This window comes from Lycium barbarum, chromosome 11 (assembly GCF_019175385.1).
Source record: "Lycium barbarum isolate Lr01 chromosome 11, ASM1917538v2, whole genome shotgun sequence".
In the NCBI taxonomy this organism is placed as follows: Eukaryota; Viridiplantae; Streptophyta; class Magnoliopsida; order Solanales; family Solanaceae; genus Lycium; species Lycium barbarum.
Window position 1 is genome coordinate 80,587,408 of NC_083347.1, and position 12,559 is coordinate 80,599,966.

At 35.6% G+C, this 12,559-nt stretch overlaps 1 protein-coding gene across 1 annotated transcript; it reads right to left on the minus strand.

Moving 5' to 3' along the window:
* Positions 1-5,771: 5,771 nt before the first annotated feature.
* Positions 5,772-12,194, minus strand: LOC132619191 (cyclin-dependent kinase C-2 C-like). Its single transcript, XM_060334149.1, has 9 exons — positions 11,502-12,194; positions 9,864-10,148; positions 9,466-9,783; positions 8,853-9,080; positions 8,506-8,603; positions 8,123-8,231; positions 7,533-8,030; positions 6,576-6,693; positions 5,772-6,469 (listed from the first exon to the last, which is right to left on the minus strand). The coding sequence occupies exons 1-9, from the start codon at positions 11,913-11,915 to the stop codon at positions 6,462-6,464; spliced, it is 2,076 nt and encodes a 691-aa protein (XP_060190132.1). The 5' UTR covers positions 11,916-12,194; the 3' UTR covers positions 5,772-6,461.
* Between the last annotated feature and the right edge of the window lie 365 nt (positions 12,195-12,559).

Here is a 12,559-nt window from a genome sequence, read left to right on the forward strand (position 1 = left end):
TTCCTTAAGGCTCTAATCTAGCCTTTGTAAAACTAAGACATGCCAAAAAGAAAGGAGGTTGCTTTACATACCTTGTACGCACTCCAAGCTAGCCAATCTAACGCTAATCCAAATCTACGACTCGGGCTCCCCAAGGTCTACAAATATGCCCATGAATATCCAATGTTAGCCATAGGCACTTAAGTAATTATTCATTCCAAACTAACTCTCAATTCTACAAAAAATTCGGCAACATTTCCCCTGTAAATAGGTCATCCCGAGAATTTAACTCGCTCAAAAATCAACAACAACAACCACAATAACCAACCTAGTATCATTAATAATCAATCCTAAAGGCAAAACAACATTAGTAGCTCTCTTTTACACCATTCGACAAATTTCCAATTATTCAACTCAATGGCTTACTTTCAAACCACAATATCGTTCGTACATTCGATTATTAACCCAAACCCATACCAACAACATTCGAACATTCTAAACAATTCACATAATATTTCCAACAATCCACAATATTTTTTTTTCCAAAACAGCCCACAGTTCCAACATCAACATATGAAACTTATTTACACATTCAAATCCAAAACAGTCCACGAATTGGACTGCTTTCCTTCATCACACATAGCATTTCCTTTACACATCAAACCCACATGTTTACAATGCAAACAATACACCACAATGTCCATAACAATCAACAACTAAAGCATCAATTAAAGCAGTCCACTAATTTTCCTAAATCAGCCCCTACACGGCTTCAATACCAAATATACAAAATTCCAAAATTTTCATTCCTTTCAAACACACTACAACATTCAAACCATCCTTAATACATGTACAAGAAATTCAAACATTACTTCACATAAGCCCTTCACACGGCTAACTTTAAATTTCAACAACAACATTCAATACCAACATGCACCATTTTATACCTATTCACAATGCATCCAACTCATTCTAAATGTAAAAGAAATAACCAATTCTTAACTTGAATACTTGGCTTCAATTTGTGTCTTAAATTCCTATGCTTATTCTTGCTTCTCCACCTCATTCTCCTTGTCTTCTCCTTAGAATATTTATTAGCAACAAACTGATTTTTTTTTTAATCATCAACCTGGCCGTGCACAGCCATGGATGTGTTTACTAGTTCTTGGTAGCTGATTTTTTTTTTTTTTATAAATGACTTAAAAGATGTCATTTGCACTATGCCCTATTCCCTGTATATTCTTTCCAAGGGTGTTACACGTACACCCTTCTTTTGTGACTCACATTGCACTATGTTTTGTTACTTTTCAGATTTTTGGTACTTTTTTTTTTTTTTATAAATTCGGGTGGGGCCCACATGGCCCTTTAGGCTTAATTAATGAAGTGATCAAATTTTTTTTTTAATCCCACTTAATAATCTAATCATGGTTAATTTACCCCTAATATCCAATAATATTTTTATACCAATAAAATTTATAAGCAACTTGTGCATTGAAACAAAATCGGGAATTAAAAGTCTCTACCTCGCACCTTAAAATAATCTTGTCTTAACTTGTCGCGTTTATTTTAAAACGTCTCAATGTATGGAAATATGGGTTATAACATATATTCTGAGTCAAATTGCTGACAAGTATGAAGAATGAGGCGTAGGGAGAATCATGAATATTCCCTAACGTAGATAGTTAGCCTCACATACCTTAATTCCAGCCTTTGAGCGTAATACAATGTTCGTCAACCCTTTCAACTTTGATCCATATCAATACAAGTCAAAGGGATTCTATATTAGCAATAATATTCATGCTTTGGTCATCTAAGAATTTTATCAAACACTTAGTGGGCATGAAGCTCCACAGTCTTCATTAATGGTGATTTCTTCACCCAATTCCCATTCTATTACTTCTAGGTGATTCTACAATCTTAATTAGATGTAATTAACATCATTCTTCATCACCCATATGAATACAACAATCCCAAGTCAACAATCCAAAAACCCTAGCATAGTTCATATAATTCTCTTTATCAAACCCATTTACTATTCTCCCAAGAACTTATCAACAATTTAATCATCATGAAACATTATAAAACTTACCTTAGTTATTGTAGGAATAAGCCTTGAGTTGAAATGCTTCACTTGAACAAAACCCTAGTTCCACCTTCCATGGAATTTCTTGACTTGAATGGATTTGATGTGTTTCTCACACTTAGTTTTATGGATTGATGAAGTGGATCTTTAGTTTCACTTGGATTCTTGCATATGAAGTGTTTGGAAGGCTCTAGAGAACTCTTGAGTCGTGGAGGAGAAATGGAAATGAAAAAAAATGAGCTTGGGTCTCTTATTAACATCTTAAAATCTGACCCGTCGGGCAATTCTACGCCAGTTTTTACGGACCGTCAAACTGTTTGACGGACCGTCAAAATGGCCCGTAAAACTGCCCAGCAAAATATGGGTTTCTGTGACCATTTTACGCTGGCCTGAGTCAATTTGACGGACCGTCAAATTGTTTTATGGCCGTCAAAATTTCCTACGGACCGTCAAATGGTCCGTAGAAATTTTATGCTTGGATAGTCTGTCGTATAATGGCCATAACTTTTGATCTCGATATGCTGTGAGGGCCCACGACTATGGTTGGAAAGCTATTTCAAAGGGCTACAACTTTCATCAAGGAAGTTTCCCCAAATTCCAAATTAATAGAGGGGTTATGGACGTTGGAAGTAAGACCTTCTATAAACTCACTTGCAAACATGCCCCGTAGAGTGGCTTCCAACTTTTCTTTGCCCAAAGACATTTGTTATGACTTAATTGGTTTTCAAAACACTTCCTATAACCCTCATATTGGTTCCATTATATTATCATCTTATGAGTCAAACTTTCGCCCGAATCTACGAGGTGTTACATAAATACATCCCATAAGTAAATGTAGAATTAGATAAACTACGAGTTCTAAAAAATAAATCATAAATTTGATGTTTTTTCTAAGCAGTGCTTACGAAATTTCCATCACAATTTAAGTACTAAAGTGATTTAAATCGAATTTAACGATTATAGAATAGCATAAATTTTTATAATACACTCCCTCCGTCCATTTGTATTTGTCCATTATATTAAAAATATATGTCCACTTTTACTTGTAAGTTATATAGTTTGAAAAACCAAGGCATAATTTACCATTTCATACCTATTTTAGCTTATTATTAAGCTATTCCAATTCATTTCTCATTTTATTTATTGGTTATTAAGAGTGTCCCAAGTCAAATATAGACAAGTAAACATGGACGGAGGGAGTAATAAACAAAAGAAATTGAATTTTGATCTCAATCAAAAATTTTCATTGAGATCCAGTTTTTCGATTTAAATATTCACAGATTTGAGATTAAGAGAAATGCTTAATTTAAGAGATTTTGAAGTTTCTATTTGTGTGTTCTCGCTAGAGATCACAGATAAAATAATAGAAAAAAGGAAAGGCAATATAAATAATAAAAAGATAAATAGAAGATTGGGAAGGCCGAAAAGGGAATTTGGTACAAAGGAAGTAAAATGCGCAACGAAAAATGGGAGCCGAAAAATGTTCAAGATAGTTTCAAACTTGTGTCTACCAGCCGTGACACCTTTGTCTAATTTATGATTGGGGGTGACGGGATCAAATATTTAACCTAATTTAAGCAAATTACAACATAAGTATATAAAAAATTTATTAATGGAGAGGGTGTCATGCCACCCCCACCCTAAAGGGTGGATCCGCCCCTGTGTGTGAATAGTATTCTTGGAAAAATACAAGGTGCATGACACTGCTTGAAATTAATGAAAAGGAAAACTCAATTTGGAACGGAAAGAAGCTTCAAAAGGTGTCAGCTACCTTCTTACTGACAGTACAACAAGGTGTCGACACTCAATTAGCAGCACTAGCACGTCACTAGGCTCACTTCAGTTGCAAAGACTTTCTCCTTTGACGCATGTAAGGAAGTAAAGCCTGAACACCTCCACAATTTTGGACCCAAATGCACATATATTAGCAGATTGTGATAATAAACCAACACCATTTGCACAAAATCCATCGTACGCCCAGTGGCGGAGCCAGGATTTTCATCCAGGGGTTCAAAAATTCTAAAAGGTAAATACACGAAGAAGTCAGGGGGTTCAACATCTACTATATATACATAACAAAATAATTTTAACTTTGAAAATACACTGTAATTTTTCGTCGAGGGGGTTCGGAACCCCCTGGAGCCAATGTGGCTCCGCCCCTGCGTACGCCAGTGCGTACATGTGGAGTGCTAGTGGTTACTTATAGGAGGAAGCCATACCTAATACATTGAAACACTGATGGTAAATGCAATAGGTATCAAAGAACAAAACAACTATTTTTGACAAAAAGATTAGGTTCATCCATGAGAGCAAGAAGAATTTGACTACTACGTCATGAGGGCGAGTAGAGCAAAGTGAATTACTATTGCAATAGTTGTAGTCATCCTCGTAGCTATTATCAACAACAATTGCTTCAAAAGATAAGTAATAATCATTATCCAAGCATCATATAAACATGAGATTACTTATAGCTTATACTAAATGACTTTATAAATAATAAGTGAAACATGAAGAACAACCAAATGTTTCTTCACAATGTATAATTTATAAATAAATAAAAAGCTAGTCTGGTGCTCGAAGCGTCTCGCATTCACGCAAGGTCAGCAAAGGGACCCACCTCAAGGGGTTATGTAAAAAAGAAAAAGAAAAAAAAAGGCAAGAAATCAATTTTTAATCTTCAAAGTGATGATTTGAATTAGGGGTGTCAAATTTGGCTCAAAAGATGATTGCCCGCCCAACTCGCCCAAAATTTTATGGGTTGGGCTCAAGATAATTTCACATTGGGCTGATTTTAGCCCAACCCAATATAACACATTTTAAAGTGATCTCCAACTTAGCTCAATACTAGCCCGTTTTTAAGATTTACTTAAATTTGAGTTTATTGCTTGAGTTTACTCTATTTTTTTTATGTATACACTTTTCTTGTAGCATGTATCTTATAAGTTTGTAGTGTGTTTGATATGAAGGGAAATATTTTTCGCAAAAAATGTTTTGCTCGAAAATATTTACCACGGAAAATGTTTTCTTCAAAAATATTTTCAAAAAATCCGTGAAAATATTTTTCTAGAAAATAGACCCTTCAAAAAAATTGTGTCAAGTTGGGCGGGTCATGACCCAACCCATTTTTAGCCCATTTCAGCCTAACCCATTTCAGCCCAAGTAACTTTGAGTCAATATTAGCTCAACCCATTTATCACCTCAGCCCATTCTGATTAGGCCAATTTCAGCCAACCCGCCCATTTGACACCCCGAATCGAACTCATAACTTAGCAAACCCAAGCTTGTCGAACCTGTTAAGTTTTCATTACTTCCACTACAGCCTTAAAGCATCTCTGACGTGTTTTCACTGCACTTTTGAATGTGGGAGAAACATCATCCAAAGTTCTACTCTCTTGGTTGTGCATAAGGATTTAATTAATATCCATTAACAGTGTACTATAATTTTTGCACTGTCGGTGTAATTTAACTTGCTATAGGAAGCAACTTATCTTCATTAAGTTACTACTTACTTGTTATGATTAGTTACTTGCAATTACCATTTAAATTACCTAATTGTTTAAATAACTTTTACACCATAAGTGTACAGAACTTAAACTCGTTAAACAATAAATTACATGTTACGTTTAAACATGTGATGTACTTGTCAGTACGTAAATGAATATAACAACTTCAAGTGAAACTACTCAACATCTGTGGCATACAGGTGCAAGTGATGGCAAATTCTTTTACCAAGTTGTAACCTTTGTAGATCAAAGTAGCCCATTTGGTTTGTGACGGCAGATGTTATATCTCTGTCCTATCCTCTTTCAACAATCTTCAATTGAAGCCGAATACATATATAGACATAAATGATCAAAGACACGAAGGATGGTCAAATTTGTAGTATAAACATGTCAACTAAAGGTATATATGTGTGTATACATATTTTCCATTTACAATTGAGGGAAGCCTAGACACTAATCAATAAATGGAAGAAAAAAAAAAGTCATGTTTCTAATGGTACTTGGGATACATGTTGCAATTCTGCAGCATGTTATAAAATTCCAATTCTGCAGCATGTTATCAAATTCCAATTCCGCCAACCACTTTTGGAATTTCAGCATCAAATATTCTGGCGATTCCATCATATTTCGGTAAAAAAAAACTATGTCGTGCAGCAGTAAGTATCTTCATCTGCACGATTTTTTCACTAATTCTCAAATGATTTGCAAGGATCAGAGTTCACAGAGTCCAAGACCTTCGTAAGTGGAGTAGCCAGGGCAAAAATGAATTGAAAATGACACATTTCTTAACCGACTTTGATTTTTTCTCGACCAACAAAAATCCTCAAGAAGATATCGTTTTTCGAGAGTCACTTCACTGGCTGAGGGATGCAGGATGCACTTCCAGCTCATTTTCATTATAAATCTAAAGAAACAAACCAAATTTGGTTGAGGCTTCTATAAAAAAGCAATGGTTGTTTATGGATTTCTGCAGTGAGAAATAGAAATCACCACATATTGAATGTCTTTACCTTTATAAAACCGAGATCTGCGACCATCTTGGTACGTTTGGTTATCCTGCTTTGCATCACTCCTCTGATGTATCAATGGTCCTGAGAACGCAACCCTTCTTTGTCGGCCATTGTAGTCCTGTTCATTTAGAAAGATACTTAGATATTCTGTCATATCACTCGTTGGGCCTTTGCAATTACTAAGTTGCACATGTGACATGGCTTCAGATAAGAAATAAAACTTTAGATTGTATGACATGATATTTAAGTTATTTCAGTTATAGTTGGACTGATGGTATCTAAAGATAACCGTAGTAATTCTAGAGCTAGATTTTGGTTTTTAGTTAGGCTAAAGGTCTATTTTTATTGTAGTGTCCTTCGATTTCTGTTATTATTTACCGTCTCTTGTTCTTCGCTTAGCATATTATTTTGTTGTAGTTACCGTTTCCTTTTTCCTATTTGACCTGCTTTGTTATTGCTTTATTCTGAGCCGAGGTTCTATCGCAAACAACCTCTCCACCTCCCAAGGCAGGGTAAGGTCTGTGTACACTCTACCCTTCCCAGACCCCACTTATGGGATTACACTGAGTATGTTGTTGGTATCAGAGCAATAGAGATCCTGAGTTCGAGTCTTACTGCCACCTATTATTAAAAATATTCCATGATCTCGGCCAATGAAAAGAATCAAGCCCGCACGTGACAGGATGTGTTGAAGACATAATTAAGTAAATACAAATTTACTCTCTGATAGTTTAAGCTGTTAGATGAGATGGTTAAACGTTCAGACGATGCGAATATTTCAATTACGCATAGAACAGCTTATGAGGTCAAATTTTTATAAAATCCCGGCCATTTCTCCAAAAACCAAAAAAGAATTAATTAAACAAAACGCTCCTATGGTAGCATTACAGCAGAAAACAAAAGTTACAGTTTTACACCATCAATTTCAAATGGGTTTAGTGGATCAAGGTTACTAACCTCTGACAACTCCTGAGATTGGTGTATATCAGGTGAGCCAAAAGAATCTCGTTGCTCATGATGATGAGTGTGTTGCCTGCCAATACAATGCTTTGCATCATTGTTGCGGCCTCTGGCTTCAGTGTTGATCCTGCTCGAAAAGTCATTATTATCTGGCATGTTTAAATCCACGTTATCGGTAGCTTGCAGTATACTGGAAGGGTCAAATGCAATCAACTTTTGACTTCTTGATTTAGCCTGCCGATGGGGTGGTCTTGTTCCTGCAGAATCTTGCCTTCTCTTTTTGGCCCATGCATTGCCACTTGAAGCTGTCATTTGCGCAGGGACAGATCGGATGCTTTCCCCTTGAGATTCTTCGGTCGTCTGAGAAGCCTCCGACACTGTATCATAATTAGATGATTTCATCGATATGCGTGCCACGGTAGCTCCTTTTCCTTTAGATATATGGCCACTACCAACATTGTTTCTACGACCATTATGAGTATTGGCTTCAGCTTCCTTCATTAAACAAAAAGGAAGATTGTCAATATACCATCAATAAGTAATGTAAGTATGTGTATCTGTATGTGAATGAGAGACTGAACAAAGACCTCTGTTGAGACCACTATTCCGAAGTTGCTCGATTCTTGATGAGGTTTTTGCACCTTTCTTGAATTTCTTGAAGCTCCAGATGCTCTCACTGTGGAACTGGCCCTCTTTCTGACAATGTAAGTGAGGGGAAGATAAGTGCAAAATCATAGTAGTATAGTTGCTTAAAACTAAGCAGTTGGAGATGGATGAAATGCATAGCATGAACTAGATATGTTTGAGCTATAATGTTGAACTAGTACTCAGACTAGTGAAGGAACAGCGACAAATCATCTTTCTTTTTGTGCCTACAGATATAGATTATGTTTGCCGGCTTTTACTTTTTTTAACCACCATTACATGCAGAACATCCTTTCAATGGAGGGCAAAGAAGAAAGGAATTCACCTCCGTGCTTCTTCTCGGAACTTTGCATCAATTTCCTTGTTTGGTGGGTATTTAGGCAAGCTTGACGGGTCACAAGCGTAAGGCTTTGTATTGAAATACTGAAAAAACGTACATGACAAATGTTGAACCAGAATATTAGCATTTTGAAAGAATTTGTCTTAATTGTTGTCCAACTTGAGAGTTGAATTTTAAAACAGAGAACAAAGAACCGAGAGATAGCTTAAGGATCAGTCATCAGTAGAACCAAGGAAATAAAACAAACAGAAAAGAATAAAGAAGATAATAGTAAAAATGGAAATTTGAAATGAAAAAAAGATACATGCACTGTTTTCAGCACATAGCCTTACCTCAGAATCAAGAGCAGATGAAGCAGTTCCACGTTTAAGAGGATCAATTGAAAGGAGTGTTTCTATAAGGTTGACAGCAGTTTTTGGTAATTCTTTACATCTATCTCGAAGTGCACTCTCATAAGGATGTTGGGGTTTAAAAATAGTTGCTAGTGGAAGTTTAGACTTTTTCCAGAAATCATCAGATGGTGAACCACAGAGTTTGAAGATTTTATGCAATTGTTCAACCTGCAGAGTAGAAAAGACATAATTTTTCACAATTGACTAAAATCAGTATCATCTAATCAAAGCCGTTATATTCAAGACTTTATTCATAAATCTTCTAGTAGTGTAGATTTATGAGATAGCTACAGTCCAATGCCTTTTCGGTGATGTAATTTACAAAATAACCAGTAAACAAATAGGTTTTGTATGTTGAGTATGAATATACATAAAATATACATAATCAGTGTATAGGTTTCGTATATTTCGGCTCGCTCCCTTAATTAATTTTGGCCGACAGGCTGAAAATGAAAAAAGCCCTAGATTTATCTTGTCCCATATGTGCAAGTTATTATGAGAATTACGAACGAAATGTTATCAAATCCAAAACGAACTTCTAAAAACCACTGACCTCAGTCCTCCCTTTCAGGAGAGGTTTCCCAAAAAAAAGTTCTGCAAAAACACAACCAGCACTCCACAAATCCACCGTTAGCCCATAGCTTGTTGATCCCAAGAGAAGTTCAGGAGGTCGATACCATAAAGTCACCACACGGCTTGTTAGTGGTTGCTTGTGCCTAGCACTAAGGAAATTTGCAAGACCAAAATCTGCTATCTTTAGAACTCCTTCATTGTTTACCAAAACATTGGATGCTTTAATATCCCGGTGCATTATACCTCGGGAATGACAATGCTCTAGTCCACTCAGCAGCTGCCGCATATAGCATTTAATCTACTTCCATAAGAGAAAAAAATATGAGATGTTCTTTTCCTTTTTGTAGTAAAAAGATTCAAACAATGATCTTAACAAACCTGTGAATCAGTGAACTTGATGTCAGGACATGACAAGAGTCCAGAGAGGTCATGTTCCATGTATTCAAAAACTAGGTATATGCAACACGATAACCGAGAAGTGACTATTCCGATTAGCTTCATGATATTTGGATGGTCAAGTTTGCGGAGAATTGTTACTTCTCGAGCCATAAATCTGACGCTGTCTGGCTGGAAATTGTCAAATTTCACCTTCTTCAGGGCAACCATTTTACCAGTTTCAACATCACGTGCACGATAAACACTGCTGTATGTCCCTTGTCCAATCTACAGACAAAAGTATTTGTAAGAAGAAAAGTCTTTTGCATTCATAAGATGGTGATATTCAACTGAAATAACCTTTCCTAATGTCAGTGATCCGTTGTATTTATCTGTCAAAATTTTCAAGATAGACCATAATCACCTAAATCTTGTACCGATCTGACAATTTATTGAGCTCTTATCTCGCACTGTGTTTTGCTTTAGATACAATAACTCTTGTTCTAAGTTTTATTGTCTTTTAGGAGGAATAAGTAAAAGTTAACACATTAAATTAGTGAGGGGCAAACATTAACATCTCTATGGCAAACATTAACATCTCTAGGTTGGATATATGAACATATCAATATAAATGGAACGATGAAAAATCATCCAAAATTATTGTCACTGCATCCAACGCTAAGTATCCTTCGGGAGCTGGTATTTGCAAATTAACTTAAATTTCAAAGGCTCATGGTGCTTCTTCTTTCAAAAAGAGATGGCCAATAGAGCCTTGAGAATTCAGGACATTCACAAAATAATAAAAGAAGCAGCCATAAGAATATGAAGCATAAATCAGTAAAACCAACCAAAAACATGTTAGCCTGAGATTATAATAATTATAAAGTCAATCCTATATAGCTCATCGTGTCAGTATGTAATAACATTAAATATGTAATCGCCAAAACATGGTATACATTTTGATGATCTAAAATCTTGTACCTTAGATAATGCAAGATTCATGGTTTTCTCTGTCACAAGATATTATGTTTTCATTACAATAACAAATATCAACAACTATTTGAAACATCATATCTTCCATTTGAAACATTTCATTCCAATTGCGTTTCTAATCGAACCAATAAAATATTATTCCATCTAATTGAGGCCGAAAAGGCAGATGGAGTATATAATCAATGGGTTCAACTAACTCAGTATTTTTTGATTACGGAGCATAGATATATAATTACTAAATTTTTGAACAAATATAAATTCCGAGCCCATTATTTCAAAGTACAATGGGTTCAGCAGTAAGAACCTAAAGTTTGAGCATATCAAATTTAGGGCCCATTTGGCAATGGTTTATTTTCAAATTTTTCGGAATTGTATTCTAGAATCATGTATGGACATAGAGTTATTACAACTTTCTGGCATTTGAAAAACTCCAAATACCTGTTTTCACATTTTTCACTCTAAATAAATCACAAAAATTCAACATTTTTCCAAATTGTATTCACGTCCAAACACAACTTCAATTTCTAGATACCATTTATCAACTTTTTCCAAATACTACATTTTTTTTTTTTAAATTTCACATTTTTTTAACGTCCAATCGCCAACTTAAATTCTGGATCCATCTCTGATTGAGGGGACAAAGATTACCTTTTCTAATCTCTGGAACGCGTCTGATCTAAGGGGCATCCATCCCTCAATAGCTTCAGACGTGACCGCGGTTAGCCAAACAGGCCAACCTGCAGCCAAATGTTCTCCTTCTGTTAGCCTTCCAAATTTGATACTAAAATTAGCCTTCTTCTCAGAACTCCCTTTCTTTGAACCCCTCGAATTCGAGTTGCTTCGTCGAATTAAAGATTCCGCATTCTTCTCCTTCTCAGGCTCCTCTTTAATCTTCTCCAAAGGCGCAAATGATCCATTCTTGATTTTGTGGTGCACATTGGGATGGTCCGTACTTTCGCCATTAATAACAGCATTTGTTGTTGTTGTTGTTACAACAGAGGAATTGTTTCGTCGTGGTGGCGGGGAATGGGCCCGGGCCTGCTTGGAGCTGACACAACCCATGTCCCCCCCAAACCCATCAATGGAATAAAAACTCTGATGGGAAGAGAGAAAAATGAGGATCAAAATTGAAGTCCCTACATTAGCTCATTATTGAATCTTGGTTGTAAAAACATTGTTCCAAAAAAATGAAAGAAAAAAATTTGTTAGCTCAAAAATTGAGCTATTTTTATGCAACATGTTTAGGAGGGTCAAACTCTTTTCTTTGAGATTAATAAGGGTTCGTGTCGAGCAGTCCGAAAGCAGAGGAACAAGAAAGAAGAGGGTATTTTCAGTTGTATTTGTGGGTCCAAAATTTGTCATATTTTATTGTTTACAGAGCATAGTTTATAGCCTGAACTTTTGATTTTTTATGTGGAGAGAGGGAAAGTCATTGCCGCCATAGGTGACTTGTAACCGTTAAAGTTTGTTATTCCTTGTCATCCGTTTTCTTTTCCTGTCTTTATTTTAAACTTTTTTTGGTCAAAATGAAAAGAAAAAAAAAATTATTTAACCAGTAAGCAAATATGTACAACTAGCTTTTGGACTCCGCAAGATTCTCAAAAATAACCAACAGAAAACTCTGTGTGCGTTTGGTATGAATAAAAATATTTTTTAATTTTTTTATGTTTGATTGGTCAAAATATTTTGGAAGATATTTTCTTTAG